Here is a 17431-nt window from a genome sequence, read left to right as displayed (position 1 = left end):
GATGGCGCAGTGGTTAAGAATCTGCCTGCCAATGCAGGGGACATGGGTTTGAGCCCTGGTCCAGGAAGATCCCACATGCCGTGGAGCAACTAAACCCGTGCGCCACAACTACTGAACCTGCGCTCTAGAGCACACGAGCCACAACTACTGAGCCCACGTGCCACAACTACTGAAGTCCGCACGCCTAGAACACATGCTCCACAACAAGAGAAGCCACAGCAATGAGAAGCCCGTGCACCACAATGAAGAGTAGCCCCCGCTCGCTGCAACTAGAGAAAGCCCGCGTGCAGCAACCAAGACCCAACGCATCCAAAAATAAATGAATAAATAACTTTATAAAAAAAAAAAAAAGAACCAAACTCCCTTTGAGTTACTGCTCCATTTTTCTGCTCCCCTGAAATAGTAAAATTCCTGGAAAGTGTCTGATTCCATTCCTTATCTACCTGTCTCTCTCTAACCCCACTCCTGGCACCTTCATACTCACCACTGCAGAGAAACAGCTCTTGTCAGTGCCACTGATAACTCATCATTCTTATACCCAACGGTCAATTCTGAGTGCTTATCTCACCTGACCTTTTAGTAGCTTTGACCCAGCTGATCGCTCTCTCAGCTTAGATACTTCTTAATCACTTAGCTTCTGAAGCTCGACATTTTCGCTTGATTTTCCTCCCACTTCACTGGGTTCAGTTGCTCCTTGTCGTCTCCTTGGCTGGTTCCACTTCCTCTCCTGAACCTCTAAACACTGGTGAGCTCCAGGGTACAATCTTGACCCTCTCCTCACCTCTGCTGATGTTCACTGTGTTAGTGCGCTCCTCCAGGCTCAGAGCTTTAAATACCATCTACTACGCGTTGACAACTCCTACATCTATATCTTGGGCTAGAGTTTCACCTGAATGGCAGACTTTCGTATCCAACTGCCTAGCCTGAATCTCCATTTGGATGTTAGCAGGAATCTCAGACCTAACAGGCCTAAAAAATAACTGACTCCCCTCTCCACTACTCTTTGCCCCTCCCCTAATAAAAGCCTGCACCCTCCCCCAACCCCTGAGGTCTTCCTCATCTCAGCAAATACATACTCTGTTCTGGTTATTGAACCAGAAACCCAAGGTCATCATAACCCAAATTCAGTACTCTAGAGAATTCTTTAGAATATATCTAGTCTTTCTCCACTGCTCTCATTTACTTAAGATCTCTTTTCAAATGCCATCTTATTAACGAGATCTTCCTTAATTATCAAATATGTAAAATAAAATCCCATCCATCCTACTGGTACTTCCTATCTCCTTTAACCTGCTTTACTTTCATAGCTATTTGTCATACAATAAATTCACTTGTTTGTTTGTTCACTGTCTCAACTAGAATGTAAACTTGAAGATGGCAGGGACTTAGTCCTAGTGACAAGCAGAGAGTAGGTGCTCAATAAATATTTTTTTAAATTAATTTATTTTATTTTATTTATTTATTTTTGGCTGTGTTGGGTCTTCGCTGCTGCGCGTGGGCTTTCTCTAGTTGCAGAGAGCAGGGGCTACTCTTTGTTGCGGTGAGCAGGCTTCTCATTTTGGTGGCTTGTCTTATTGCAGAGCACAGGCTCTAGGTGCGTGGGCTTCAGTAGTTGTGGCACGTGGGCTCAGCAGTTGTGGCTCGTGGGCTCCAGAGCGCAGGCTCAGCAGTCATGGTGCACAGGCTTAGCTGCTCCACGGCATGTGGGATCTTCCCGGACCAGGGCTCGAACCTGTGTCCCCTGCACTGGCAGGCAGATTCTTAACCACTGCGCCACCAGGGAAGCCCCTCAATAAATATTTTTGAATGAATAAGTGAATGACTGAAAAAGAATGGAAAGGGAATAGTGATGCTATTGGGATAGAAGAAGCACTTGAGCATAGAGCTAAATGATGTGAAGGTACAAATCACTTGAAGATTCTGAGGGAAAAGCAGTCCTGGCAGAAAAAAAGTGGAGAGCCCAGAGGTAGGGGTGAGCTTGGCTTTATGGGGGAACATCAAAGGTATGTGTGGCTGAAACAGCCAAGAGTGTCAGAGAGATGAAATCAAGATTGTCAGCAACTGGATGATGTAGGACCTTATAAACCATGTGGACAAAAAAAATTGTTGCCTGTCATTTCAGTAAACAAAGAATGTTGCCTGTCATTCCAGTAAACAGCAAATGTTACCACCATCAAGCCATCAGCCACTGCATCCTGAGGGGAATTCAGGACAGAGAAAAACAGGATACTGGCCCTAGATAGTTAAGATGCATTTCTAAGGACTTCCCTGGTGGCGCAGTGGTTAAGAATCCGCCTGCCAATGCAGGGGACACGGGTTCGAGCCCTGGTGCAGGAAGATCCCACGTGCTGTGGAGCAACTAAGCCTGTGTACCACAAATAATGAGCCTGCGCTCTAGAGCCCATGTGCCACAACTACTGAGCCTGCATGCCACAACTACTGAAGCCCATGTGCCTAGAGCCGGTGCTCTGCAACAAGAGTAGCCACCGCAATGAGAAACCCGCGCACCGCATCGAAGAGTAGCCCCTGCTCACCGCAACTAGAGAAAGCCCGCGGGCAGCCACAAAGACCCAATGCAGCCAAAAATAAAAAATAAAAATAAATAAATTTATAACAACAACAAAAAAAGAAGGTCTTTGATTCTTTTGTTGCATTTATCACTATCTGAAAATTTTAGTTGCTTATTGTCTGTCTTCCCCACTAAAATGTATACTCCTTGTGGCTGCAGGGACTTTGTCTTGTTCATCACAGTATTCTTGGCACCTAAAGCAGGGCCTGACGCATAGTAAGTGATCAATAGGGATTTGCCAAATGCATGCAAACCAAAATAAACTCTTATTATGAAGATTCAGAGCATTTTTTGTTTGTTGTGATGCGATGATATATTAGGATGAGACAGGTTCTTTTGGCTAAAGTTTATTTAACTGCAGTTAAACAATTTTGTTTAACAGAAGTTTATTTCTCACTCACTGCAACTAGAGAAAGCCTGCATGCAGCAACAAAGACCCAATGCAGCCAAAAATAAAATAAATAATTTATTTATTTTTAAAAAAGAGATGCATTTCTAAGGAATAATTTCCAATGAGCCCAATCTCTTGCATCTTCCCATTCATAGAAAAGCAGTAAAATCATTAACTTGAGATATCTTTTTTTTGTGATTAGCAGTAATCTTTTGATGTTTGACTACATGTTTTTGTTTGGGTTTTGTTGTTTTGTGGGTTTCGTTCAGCAAAAACTCCTATATAACCTGGCTCTTCCCTTACTTATTCAGAGCAGTTCCTCAGAGCTATCTGAGAGGCTGTCTCCCAGGCCATAGTCCTCAGTAAGTTCCCTGAATAAAACGTAACTCGTGGCTTCCCTGGTGGCACAGTGGTTGAGAATCTGCCTGCCAATGCAAGGGACACAGGTTTGAGCCCTGGTCTGGGAAGATCCCACATGCCGTGGAGCAACTAAGCTCATGCACCATAACTACTGAGTTTGCGCTCCAGAGCCCGCGAGCCACAACTACTGAGTCCGCGTGCCACAACTACTGAAGCCCGCGCGCCTATTACCCGTGCTCTGCAACGAGAGAAGCCAGTGCAATGAGAAGCCGGTGCACCACGACGAAGAGTAGCCCCTGCTCGCCACAACTAGAGAAAAGCTCGGGCACAGCAATGAAGACCCAATGCAGCCAAAAATAAATTTATTAAAAAAAAAAAAGTAACTCGCAACTTTTAGGTTGTGCATTTTTCTTTGGTGGACAACCATAAGTATTTTGAATTTTATTCCAAGTATGATGGGGAATCATTGGAGAGTCTTAAGCAAGCGAGTACCCAATCTGATAATTAAAACAAAAATACAAACAAATCACCTTGGCTGCTACGTGATTAGTAGGAGGTGGGGCTAGCAATGTGGAAGCCACCTGACCAGTGAGGGACTATGTCCAAATCCAAGCAACAGAGTGGACAGGATCTGAGTGACATCAGTAGAGTGAAAAACGGTTTTAAATTTGAGAGTATAAGTGACAGGATTTGCTTATGTTTTCAGTAGGGGCACAAAAGGAAAAAAGAAGATTCAAAGAAAATGTCTAACTTTTGCCTTACAAACCGGAGTCCATTCAGGGAAATTTAACTGATCATATTTCTGTTAAATTCATCCAGTAAAAGGACCCTTTGGGCAGACAGTGGTTGAGGACTTCGGGGTGGGGGGAGGGAAATGAAGGGAATCAGATACAGTAAGGGGGAGCATTTGGGCGGGGGGAAGCACTGTGTTGTGTTGTGTTTTGTTTTTAAACAAAGCCAAAAGATGAGTTTATTGCTAGGGTTTCGACCTGCAAGCCCGAAAACTCAAGGGTATGGGAGCAATGTGTTCACTTTTTTAAACGTTGAGTTTTAAAGGATTCTGCGGAGCTGGCCTAGAACTCTGGGAGAAGAGCCTGGACTGGGTGATACCGTATTTCCTCTATTATAACTAACACACATGATTTCCCCCTACATTTACAGGTCTGGATATCTTTTTCTCTCCGGTGACTGTGAATTTTCAACGTGGTAGGGGCTTTTCCCTTGCGGTGCACCTTACAAGCGACGGGGTCCTCCGAAATACAGCAGATTCGGAAGTCATCACCAGCGTGGTCTCTGGGACCCAAATGAGATCGCTCACTTAGTTATTCCCCTCAACCTCTGGCAAATACTGTAGCAGCGACTTCACGGGATGTAAACTTCTTCACCACCCTGCGGCCGCTCCTCTTTTCCGGGAACGAGCCACGGAGACAATACACATGCAGGCCCTCTAGCGTTCTTCCGCTCGGCGCCGCCTCGCCGGTCCCGCGCCCGCTCCCGCCCGCCGCCCGGGAAGCGGCCTGTCCGCTTTCCAGGCAGAACGCCGACCAGACGCCGGACGCCGCCGGGGGCCGCCTGGGACTGCGCCCGCGGCCAGGGCGACCCTCGCGCCCCCGCCCCAGCCTAGCCCGCCGGGGCTTCCCACAGAGGCGCCGGCCCGCCCCGCCTCCCCCACTCCGCGCGCGCCAACTCCCAGCTCACGGCCCTGATTGGCCGCCGCATTCCCGCTTTCCTTCCCGAACCGCCATTTTGAAAATCTTGTTGATTCTGGGCATTCGAGAGAGCGGCGGAAGCGTCACGCCAGCGAGCAGCCAGCGCGCGTCCTCCTCGGTGCCCGTCGCCACCGCCCGGAGCGTCTTCGTGCCCTCGCGCGCCAGGCCTGCGGCGGCCGGGACCCGTGGTGAGGGCTGCGTTGGCGAAGGACAGGCCGAGAGGGCGCGCGGGGCCCGCCCGCACCGCCGCGGCCATTTGGACGGCGGCCTGGGGCGGGGGAGGGGACGCGGGGCGGCCGGCGGCGCGGGCCGGGCGGTGGGAGGGGCGGCTAGGCGCCCGCGCTTTCCCGCCTCAGGACGGCCGGACTGCCTGCGGGGCAAGAGGGAAGCCGCCCCCGGGGAGTGAGAGCAGCAGACCCGGCTACGCTGAGAGGCAACTTTGCGGTCAGGTTTCCCGCGGCTCCCGGGGGCGGCCGGCTGGAGCCGCCGCGTCCTTCCAGCCGGGAGCGAGGGGACCGAGACGTGTGGCTTCCTCCCCGCTCGCAGGTCCACAGCATGTCCTCCTCCGGCCCTGCTGCAGAGGGAGAGGGAGCCCCCGCCCAGCCAGCGTCCGAGAAAGAGCCCGAAATGCCCGGCCCGAGAGAAGAAAGTGAAGAGGAGGACGAGGACGACGAGGAGGAGGAGGAAGAGGAAGAGAAAGGTGGGGAGGAAGTCTCGTTGCTAGTGATCGATTTTCCCGAAAACGGTTTTCTGGCTGTTTTTGCGCTTAAAGACGCTAAATCGGAGTGATTTTCAGTAAGAGTGTTTGCGGAATTAGGGTTTTTCGTGTTGAGCAGTAGCAGAGAAAATAACTTTGGGAATTCCAATTTAAAAAAAAATTACTCGTTCCGTTGTTACTACTTTGGAGTGCAGTTTACTTCTCGCCAGCAACAGAGAAGTTCATAACATTTTATCATTTGACAGGAAGTTTGTAAGTTTCAGATCTGTTTTTTTTTAAAGTGCTAGCCTTGGGAGTTCCTGAGGTAATGTTTTGTTTTTGCTAATTTAAGTACACGTCCTTTGCCTTTTGAAGTTATTGTAGGGTCCTAACTGAAATCATATATTAAGACTAGAAAAAGTTATTAATACGAGTCCTGGAAATATTTTAATAGTTTTAATTTATTTGCCGAACTTCAGCAGACGTTCTTTTCAAAGGCTTAGGGGAGTTACTTTCACGGGGAAACACCGGTGAAAGCTGTTGCTCCCTTAGAAAGTAGTTAAATACGAAAGCAGTGAACTGTGAAAGAAAGTTAAATGAGAGCTCAGAGCTGTCTCAGTTTTGGTGTTGAGAGAGAGCGGTAGTAGCCTATTTGGACGCACGAAACCGAGGAGCCTTAGAGAATTGAGTGGTATGCTGCATCAGTTTATCCAGGATGCACGGGGCAGTGCCCCTTAGGTGTGCCCGCTTCCTAAAATGTTTCTAACCACTTAAAGCTCCGTGTCACAGATCTTATCCTTCTCTCGTGGTGTTAGCCCAATCTAGGTTTGTTTAATATTTGACTACCGCTCAACCAAACTTGGGAAGAGGTTTGAGGATTTCGTCCCAAACCCAGGTTTCACTGTCAAATTTTTTTTTTTTTTAAGTCTAAACCAGTCCACCGTCAGCACTTTTTATAAATACAATCTGGGTTGAGATTACACGGTGTGCCTTTTGTTTGTCTAAAGTGGTATGTGCTCTAAGGGGAAGCATGTCCACGTTTAAGTTCAAAAATGCTTAGGAAAAATATGAATTATTTTTAAATTTTTCATAATATAATAACTGGAAATTGGCCGCAGTATCTCACTACTAGTCCAAGACTTTCTCAGCGCTTTTTCCTCGAATTTTTGGTTTTGGATACCACCGAGATGATGAATTTCTTCACATCAGGAAGAAATTATAGAAGTCGTGTAAAAATTCTATAAATGACCGGTACAGTAATGCTCAGGAGATTGATGGCAGTTTAAATTGTGGTGTTTTTTTTTTAACATGAAAATTTAAAAAAAATAGCCCCAGGCAGTTCTATAGTTGTCCTAATTTATTATTGTTCTCCTTTTCCTCATTTGAGGTGTTTGTGGAGCAGTCGAAATTGTGGATGTTTTTATCCTACTTGGCCCTGAAAATTTAACTCTACTACTGAGGCATCATAGAAACAAGACACTGAAATTTGTGCTAAGTAAGGGGGTGAATTGACTTAGCTTGGCAGTGGTTTGGGGAGTGAGGGGAAGGGCGGTAGGAGATGCCTTGTAAAAGATGACTCCTAGGTTTCTGTCTTTGGCAGCTGGGTGGATAATACTGTCATTTTCTGAAAGATAGAATTCATGAAGGTGAGTGAGTTTGGAGATGATTATGACTTCTGTTGCGGATGCATTGAGTTTGGTGCCTGTAGGACATGAAGTGGAGCTGTTCAGTTGACAGCCTGAAGCTCAGAAGGCTCTGGACTGGAGGTAGACCAGGAATGTCATTAGCTTATAGATGGTAATCAGCAGCAAGCAAAGGGCTTACATCTCTCAGGGAAAGGAAGCGGAGTGGTCACCAGTGTTGCTTTAGAGTGCTTTCTCTCCTTGCCGCGCACCATTGCCAGCATACACCTGCTGGAATCCCTTTCTTTTTACTAATTCTTTGTGGGCAGATCCTTATGTCTCCAAATCTTACCTGTCCTTCAAAGCCAGATCCAGTGTTTTGGTCCTTTTTCCATAATCGAAAAAGAATTACTCTTTCATCAACTCAGAGAACTTTCAATTATATCTTTCTTAAAGTGTGTTATCATCTTCTACTTTGGAGTATATTTGTGTCTCACGGACCCCAGTAGACATGATCTCTTTCAAGAAATATTCAGTTTCTTAATCATCTATTGATGCCTCCTTAGTATCTAGTGCAACTTGGCACAAAATAGGCATGCAGGTGAATGAGTGGAAGCACTTCCAGCAATCTATAGTGTCCTCTTATTTATCTGACTTTATCTCAGTCAGAAAGTAAGTGGGTTTTAGAAAATCCAGCCTAGGGACTACTCTGGTGGCTCAGTGGTTAAGAATCTGCCTGCCAGTGCAGGGGACACAGGTTCGAGCCCTGGTCCAGGAAGATCCCACATGCCTCAGAGCAGCTAAGCTCGTGTGCTACAACTACTGAGCCTGCGAGCCACAACTGCTGAAGCCCGTGGGCTCCGCAACAAGAGAAGCCACCGCAATGAGAAGCCTGTGCGCCGCAACTAGAGAGAGCCTGTGCGCAGCAGTGAAGACCCAACACAGCCAAAAATAAAAAAAAGAAAATCCAGCATAATGTTTAAATTGTAAAATATATATATTACCTAGCTTAGGGGAAAAAAAGCAGTCCGGACTAAACATTGCAAAACTTTTTTACAGGGTTTTATGACCATTATTATGAACATCATTTATTGAACTACAAAGTAATGCCCTCCCAATTGATTGCCTTAAATGTAAACTTGTAGAATTTTACCCTAGCCATAGTAACTCCAGGCTGCTCTGCCTTACTGTTGCTTTTCTTCTGTCAGCTTACTAAATTATTGCTTTGCCCTGAATATCTCTTGAAGTTCTTAAAATCTCAATCTAAACTTGCTGTTTTCTGATGTACGGTAAATGGAATCCCAATTAATAGAATTATGTCTAGTCAAATTGTAGGCTTAATGAGCACCTTGGTGATTTTTCACAAATAAAATGACTGGACTTCCATAGCAATAATTGTAGCTGGATAGAAGTTTGTTTGCTTTCTGATTTTTTTTTTTAAAACTAGTTCCCCTGTGGGGTTGCCAGGTAAGTAAAGTGTTACTTTTAAAAAACTTCAGCGACGCTATTAACTTATCACGTATTTTCATCTCTGTTGTATCATTTACTTCTCAAAATCATGCTCAGGAGAAGAGTTTATGTTTATGTAATAAAGTTAATACCTTCTTTAAGCTTTTTGTTATTTAAGAAGTATTAAATTGATTTCTAGAAAAGAGTCTCATCGTGGAAGGCAAGAGGGAAAAGAAAAAAGTAGAGAGGTTGACAATGCAAGTCTCTTCCTTGCAAAGAGAGCCATTTACAATTGCACAAGGTAAGTTTATGTTCCTTTCATTTTATAGTGAAAACGCCTAAATGTACAAAATGATGGATAGCAGTGCTTATTAGTTTTTAGTGTTTACTAAGTAGCAATATATAACTGGTGTAATTCTATTTAATTTGCCCTATTAGAACAGAAGTTATATGTAAATTATGCTGTAAAAAACAATTCTCATTAAATTAATTGTTCTAACACATAATGGGTATTTAACTTTAACATGGTATTTTTTCCTAGGAAAGGGGCAGAAACTTTGTGAAATTGAAAGGATACATTTTTTTCTGAGTAAGAAGAAAACGGATGAACTTAGAAATCTACATAAACTGCTTTACAACAGACCGGGCACAGTAAGACCTTTTTTATACCTTTTACCTAGTAGTCTACTTATGTGTTAAAATACTTCACAATGGAAGCATAATTTTAGTTCTGGAAAGGACTTAAGCAATCAACTAGATCAATCTCCATACCATACAAATGAGCCAGCTGACACACAGTTGAATGACTTATCACAGGACATGTAGCTGGATATTAGCCATTAGTATTTTAACATCCAGGGCTCTTCATACTGTAGTTGTTTTTAAGGCAAACTAAAATTTCACATTGTGAAATCAAAATTATGATGATTTTAGTGATTTTTAACTGTATTAGAAGAAATCTGTTTTTTTGATTTTTAAAAAATTAATTTATATTTATTTATTTATTTGGCTGTGCTGGGTCTTAGTTGTGGCACGCAGGATCTAGTTCCCTGACCAGGGATCAAACCCAGGCACCCTGTATTGGGAGCACGAAGTCTTAACCGCTGGACCACGAGGGAACTCCCTTTTTTGGATGTTTCTAACCATTCAGAAATAAATGATTACAGCATATTGTATCTCATTTTGAGGAAATATCTGTTAAATTAGTTGGTAATTTTTTGCCAGTGTTAGAATAAATCAGTGTTTCATTTACTGAATTACTATACTGTACACACAACTTCAGTATTTCATATAAGTGAGGAGACTTTGAGTGGACAAAGTAAAGTTTGACATTGTTTGACTGTCTGAAGCATGGTAAAATTTATTTTCATGTGTGTTACCTCAGTCGACCCTGACAACAATCTAATCTACACAAGTCCCATTACTGCTAAATGGTATTAACTTTTGGAGGTGCTCTGTTCTTTTTAAAGAATCAATCCCTGACTTTCTGTTGGAAAATAAGAAATATTACTAGCAACTTGTATTATTTAAGGAAAGGACGTCATTTAAAAAAAAATGTTATTTATTTATTTTGGCGGCACTGCACGGCTTGTGGGATATTAATTCCCTGACCGGGGACTGAACCTGGGCCCTTGGCAGTGAGAGCACGGAGCCCTAACCACTGGACCGCCAGGGAGTAGGCTGTCTTTTTAGTAACTTTCCACATCCCCTGGTGCTGTCGGGTAACATTTAGTTGTGGTTTTATAATTACTAGTAAAAATTCCCAGATGAAATGCATTTCAATTCAAATTGTTATTTTCAAAGAATTGAGTTTGAACACTTTATAATGTTAATATTTTAGTAGCAAATACAGTTTTCCAATGTGAAGAAAAAATGTTGACTACACCAATATTATAGTGTGGAGACAGGTGTGAATAAAGGTGTTGGCTTTGAAATTTTTCTTGTGTACATTACTGGGTAATAAGTAGTAGCATTAATAATAGGAGAAACATTTTCAGGTGTCCTCATTAAAGAAGAATGTGGGTCAGTTCAGTGGATTTCCATTTGAAAAAGGAAGTATGCAATATAAAAAGAAGGAAGAAATGTTGAAAAAGTAAGTTATTTTTATAAATATCATAGTTAATGTGCTTCACACTTAATTTTAAACATTTAAATATAACTGCCCTTACATTTTCAGTAGACTGATGATTCTTTGCTTTAAATTCCAAGAGCATGTCATCATAAAGTATTAACTATTTCTGATAAATAGCGGCTGTCAAGATTATTGAAAACTCAAAAGACATTTCTGATTCTTAGAAGAATGATACAGGTAAATCATTCACACAGTCCAAAATTCAGGAGGTCCAAAGGAAGTGTAGTGAAAACTCTTCCATTCCTGTTCCCTGCCAGCCACTCTGTTCTCCCACTTATAGGTACCATTTAAACTATTTTGAAGTTAATCAATTTGATAGAAATCATTTCCATTCTAATGCAAACAAGATGATATATTCTTTAAAAAATTTTTTTAATGTGATGATATATTCTTATAAGAGTTTTTGTTTGTTAAGTCACCTGTAGATTAAAAACTCTAAGTATTAAAGGTCATTACCTATACCTTCTTTGAGACATTGTCAGTAGGAATACTCAGGGGAAAATGTGTTGTTTAATCAATCACCAGCCAGAAGAATTAACAGGTCTGTGAATTTTATAGTATTGAAAACTTTAGGTTATATTTCAGTGAACTAAGTGAATTTATTTTCATACCACCTTTAAGACTTAATTGGTAAATGATGTTTTCCATTTATTAATAATTACATCTGGTTGTATTTTGTGCAGTAGTCAAGATTATCGGGAGTACCTCTAAGATTCAGAGAGACATTGGCTGTTTTCTTAATATTTGTGGCTGAGCCAGTTTGGTTAGCTATTATCTTTATATTGTGGAGAATGTTTATAAACTTTCCTACATAATCACATTGGTTTCTTCCATTTTCTGTTTCAGATTTAGAAATGCCATGTTAAAGAGCATCTGCGAGGTTCTTGATTTGGAGCGATCAGGTGTAAATAGTGAACTGGTGAAAAGGATCTTGAATTTCTTAATGCATCCAAAGCCTTCTGGCAAAGTGAGGATCACTTTTTACTATTTCAGTAACAAATCAGTTATTTGTAGTGTCTCCATTCTCTTTTTTTCTGGAACATTTTAATTAGCATTGCTGTCAACATTCAGTAATATCTTTTACATTCAAAGAATATGCCTTCCGTTGACATATCTGCAACAATTTCATGATAGAAATAACAGAAGGCATACGGATGTGTTTTCCCTTATCAGATGTAAAGGATGTAAGATTAAGAAAAACAATTGTTAACTAAATGTCAAATGGGACAGAAATACAAAGGAAGTATCCAGAGTTATGTATATAGAAGCACTTGAAGAACAGAAACAGGTTGAGCTGAGGGTGAGGTGTTGGGCTGGTGAGGGAGGGTGTGCGACCTATAATCAGATCAGGAAAGGCAAGATGGTGTATTAAAGCTGGACATTTACTAGATACTGGAATAAGGTTATGAGAAAGTGACAGAAAAAAGCTGGCTCTTTGAAGTTTCTTGGACTGTATTTCCAGAATCATCAAGAGAGCCCAGGAGCTGGACAGGGAAGTAAAAGTCTTACAGTTTTCACTACTCTTCTAAAATCTGGATTAGGTTTGCCCTGATTGTTCAACAGTAACAAAGGACATCACTGAGTTAAAATGTTTATTGAAGTGTTAATTATATGACCTTGCATTTTCAGTTTGTTTTCAATCTTTTAGCAAATATTTTCATATTTTCTCATTTTGATAGGAAAGAAATTGGGAAGAGATCTAGAGGGCCTAGGAGTTCAGGGGAGCACCATCAGTGAGGGGAGAAGGGCATTAAGATTAGAAACCAGAAAATAGCTCTGGGACTTTATTTTTGTCTGCTCTTGGTCCTGTTGACCATTAGCTGGATAGTGATACTTAAGGATATTTTTGTCATACAGCCACAAACTGAAGGCATATGGTAATGGGGGAGGAGGGGTTCTAGTTGATTTATTTAAAAGATGAGTTTGAACACTATTTCCCCAGAAGCAATTACTAAGTTGCCTGAGATATGAGGGATATGTTTATATTCAACGTTTCCTCAGTGATTTTCAAGTGTGTTAGTCTCAAGACCCCATTACCCTTTTAAAATCAATGAGGACCTCAAGAGCTTTTGTTTATGTGGGTTATTTTGATATTACTGTATTCTGAATTAAAACTGAAAAGTTCTAAAATAACAGGCTCACTACATGTTAACAAAAGTAATATTTGTATGAAAAATAACTATACAAAATTTTAATGAGAAGAATGGCATTCTGTTTTTGCAAATCTGTTTATGTCTGTCTTAAGAGAAGACAGCTCTATTCTCATTTGCTTCTGCATTTCCTTCTGTTGCAATGTATTGATTTGCTTGAAGTACATGAAGAAAATCCAGCCACACACAGCTGTGTATCTAGAAAAAGGAAGGATATTTTAAAAACCTTTTCAGTTAATTATGGATAGTCTCGTTTGATATAACACCAAAACTCCACAGTGGGGAGGTTCTTAAAGGTTAGTTGTAATGTGGTATCTAAAACCATGTTAATAAACTTGGACCTTTTACCTATGCATATTTTGTAATATGCACTCTCCATTTGGAAAATGTTGGTTCCCTGAATTATGCATATCTTCCAAATGCTGGTGCATTTCATTGAACACTGTCAAAAAGTCACATTCATTAATATAACCTTTGTCTCATCAGAAAAAAAAATCTTTAGGTATTGGGAGGCTGTCAGGTCCATGATAGTGGATGTGAACTTTCCAAAATTTTAATTTTCACTTGAAATTTTGAAATTTATCATTGGCAATACATACTGTCAGGTTTCTTTTGAGGCGACAGGCTCACATTTATTTCTGAGACTATGTCTGTCAAATACCTAAGTCTGAATAGGCATAGTTTTTTAATTATTCTTTTAAAAATGATATTCCATGAAAAAAGATAGCTTAGTTCACTGCTCAGTTGTGCAAGTGCTTTTCTTTGAGAAGATCAGTGAACTTCCTTATGTAGCCAAAGTACTCTATGTGTACCTCTGATTTTGTTATACAGATGGTATAAAGACATGTACTCAAAGGTTGAGAGTTAACACAGTATTTACTGTTTCATCAAGAACTGGTGTGTGGTTGTGAGGAATATAATGACTACAAACACAGTTTGCTGCCTCCATCTCGATAAGGTACCAGTAGGTTTACCCACCTTTGCTTTTTGCACAATTACTACAAATGTCAACGCAGTGAAAAGAGTGAATAAATAATGCCTTGGTATTATTATGAAAATAGTTCTGACCTTTTGGACTTCTGGAAAGGTCTCAGGAAACCGCAGGTTCTATGAACCAGACTTTGAGAACCACTGTTTTATCCTTTTTTATGGACTCTTACTCTTACATCCTTTTTTCATATCTGATTCTGTGATGATTACTCCTTAGTCTAATGGTATCAATCTCAAGCTATTTTCTGTGCTACCATATGCTTCCATCATTTGAGGAAAACACTATAAAGTCATTAATGCTAATTTTTTCTGCTCTAGGATAGTCTTAAAATTATTGATTTAACATTGTTTTACTATCTTTTTGTACTTCTAGCTTGACTGTTAATCAGATTTTGTTTCCAAAAAGGGATGATGCTCTTGACATTGGATTCTGATTAATAGATTCAGCTATTTTTAGAACCAGTATAGGAAAGCTCTAAGGCATTTATATATTATTACTTTTTAAAAATGAAGGTCTCTTCGTTTATTTTTAGAAGTTGCATTTTCTTGATTGGTTTCTTGAATGATGCAGCATTCTTTCACTTTCTTGTATAAATTTATCCAGCACCCATTCCAGTCCTCATCTTACTGATTTCACATACAGATTATATTCTTATAACCTGCATCTGGCTTCTGAGCTGACATAGGGATATCACATTTTTCAAATATATTCATGTCTTGGATTTCATTTAGTGAATAGTGAGAGTTTGGACAGTGAGTTACCTTTTCTCCAAACAAGAATATCAAAGAATTCATCCAGATGGATTTGGTTCCTGGTAATAGGTGGTAATGGCAGTAGTTCACATAACAAGGTTATCTGTATACATTCTAGGAGGTTTCTTGTGGAGAACCTCTCTGAGAAATATCTTTGGTCCACTAACTTATTTTCTAGAGGTACCTAGATTGGCTGTTTCCCAGTCTGTCTTTAGAGAAGGGTAGGTTGTTTGGGCAAGCTAGAGGCTGTCCTGTGGGTTGTAGATAGCCTGAAAATGCCACATTACACAAAGCAGCCACCTTTTCTTAATGTTTGTACAGGTAACATTGACCCCTAAGACTGAAATTTCCTGAAAGAGAAGGGACCTGTGGTTCTGCTAGTTTCATGAGAGATAGCTTAGAGTTACCAGTAACATTTACACAATCGCGTATCTTAAGGTTACGTTACAGAATTTTCCTTATTGTAGAAAATAACATAGGCAAAAATAAAGACAAAAGATGCCCATGATTTTAGAAGTAAATAATTTTAATTCCTTAGTCTTTTCAGATCCTTTATGCAAGGTTATTTTATAGTTTTCAATTTCAGAAGTTAGTAAATACTCCCCTAAGAAAGCATTTAAAAATTAAATTTTTCAGTTAATTAAATTATTTTCCTCATGTGATCTCTGCTTTTTAAATATACATGGTTTAATTGAATATCAGAGTAATGGCAGTGGCACTTATTTTGTGGTTCTTAATTCATTTCATAATTAACATACTCGACACTTATTGCATATTTAAAATCATCAGTGAGAGTACATTATTGAAAGTAGAACCCATAGGTAATATGAATATAAACTATATGTTTCATCAATTCAAGATGTGTAAAGTGAGGTTTTATTTCCTTTATGGATGATTCCTCCTGGTCGATTAGTGGGTCCCCTAAAGCAAGAAGGCAGTGACAGTTTTAATGCTTGTAGGAGTGAAATAAATAGCAAGTCTAACTGAAAATATCATCTTGATGAAGTATAAACAAATATCTGAACTTAACACAGTGTGCACTTGGGCTTCTAGTCCCATATCAGAATGTAGAACACATACTTCTTTCAAATATGTGAAGAGTCTTTTGCCTAGAACCTAAGGTTCTAAAAAAAATGAAAGGGTGTTGGTAGTGCAGACAAAAAGGTTGACTTGACACATGAAGTTAAAGATGAATTCTCTGTAAAGCTGCTAAGCTTGGAAATAAAATTTCTTGAGACAGGAACAAGAAGAATTAAGTTGAGAAGTAGTTATCAAAAAGACATGATTGACTCGGAAATATAATACCTCATTGATGTTATCCTTATTTTATGCAGCCATTGCCAAAATCTAAAAAAACTTCTAGCAAAGGCAACAAGAAAGAACGGAACAGTTCTGGAATGTCCAGGAAAGCTAAGCGAACCAAATGTCCTGAAATTCTGTCAGATGAGTCTAGCAGTGATGAAGAGGAAAAGAAAAACAAAGAAGAGTCTTCAGATGATGAAGATAAAGAAAGTGAAGAGGAGGTAAAATGTTGGGGTTTTTTCCTCATTTCTTTTCATGGAGAGAGTTGAATACTCCTGCTATATAATAGATTAAGACAGAAAGCATAGATTTGAAGGAACTATATATGTACCATGTTGGTTGTTTTTAATTCCAAAGACACAGAAAGGATTAAGTGTAAACCCTTTCTTTCCCTTAAGGAGCTTTTAGTTTTATTGCCATGCCAGAGTGTAAGAGTTGGAAAAGAATGAAGTTGCTGTGCACTGTGTTTGAGCTGGACCTTGAAGACTAGAGTAGGTAAATGAAGGAGGAGGAGTACATATCCTGACAGGAACACAAAGGAGACTTTTAAAGAAATTTTTCATAGTATATTAATACTTTATGATTGACTTGTACCATTTTATTCTGCTTTATGCAAAAAGCAAGGGGTTTAAGGACCACCGTTTTATCTCAGTTTGGGATTATTTAATGAGACTAGTGGCATTTGAAGTTTATTTGATTGGTGGGCAAATTTTGTGTCACTTAGGAATGCCTGTCATTTTCTTTTACTTGGCAGTATTTATAAAATGTTGAGAATATTTAGTTTCCGAAGAAAAACTTTGGGAAGAGGAGAGCTGCTGAACCATGTAAGGGGTTAGCTTTACCCTCTCCTTAATATGTATCTTCAATCAAGTAGATGAGGGAGAGGGTACAAGGAGGTGATTTCCTGTTATTGTTAACAGTGTTTTGCTGGCTCTATTTTAACGTGTTTTGGTGCTCTCTTTTTTTTGCGGTACGCGGGCCTCTCACTGTTGTGGCCTCTCCCATTGCGGAGCACAGGCTCCGGACGCTCAGGCTCAACGGCCATGGCTCACGGGCCCAGTCACTCCGCGGTATGCGGGATCTTCCCGAACCGGGACACGAACCCGCGTCCCCTGCATCGGCAGGCAGACTCTCAACCACTGCGCCACCAGGGAAGCCCTGGTGCTCTCTTTAATGATCAGAACTTGCTCTGTAAATTGGGTAATCCCCCTTGTCTTATGTAGGGGCTTGATTAATGTGGCTTGACATTTTGGACCAAGATGATTCTTTGGTGTTGGAGGGGGCTGTCTTGTGCATTGCAGAGTATTT

At 40.7% G+C, this 17431-nt stretch overlaps 1 protein-coding gene across 2 annotated transcripts in view; it reads left to right on the top strand.

The window, feature by feature from the left end:
• Positions 1–4823: 4823 nt before the first annotated feature.
• DEK (DEK proto-oncogene) overlaps positions 4824–17431 on the top strand; it is a 30152-nt gene continuing 17544 nt past the window's right edge. Inside the window, exons 1-7 of one of the 2 annotated variants that reach the window (XM_022586744.3) lie at positions 4824–5217; positions 5576–5729; positions 8997–9098; positions 9339–9448; positions 10795–10889; positions 11775–11895; positions 16156–16344. In XM_022586744.3, the coding sequence (XP_022442452.1) occupies positions 5585–5729; positions 8997–9098; positions 9339–9448; positions 10795–10889; positions 11775–11895; positions 16156–16344 (762 nt within the window). In that variant the 5' untranslated portion in view covers positions 4824–5217; positions 5576–5584. Of the gene's footprint in view, positions 5218–5371; positions 5730–8996; positions 9099–9338; positions 9449–10794; positions 10890–11774; positions 11896–16155; positions 16345–17431 lie in introns of those variants that run through there. The other variant, XM_022586745.3, reaches the window with a different exon arrangement.

This window comes from Delphinapterus leucas, chromosome 10, assembly GCF_059928025.1.
Source record: "Delphinapterus leucas isolate spDelLeu-1000000601 "Yukka" chromosome 10, BTC_Dleu_Yukka2, whole genome shotgun sequence".
NCBI classification, from domain to species: domain Eukaryota; kingdom Metazoa; phylum Chordata; class Mammalia; order Artiodactyla; family Monodontidae; genus Delphinapterus; species Delphinapterus leucas.
The sequence above is the reverse complement of the archived record's forward strand: the minus strand, read 5'-3'. Positions and strand labels throughout refer to the sequence as shown.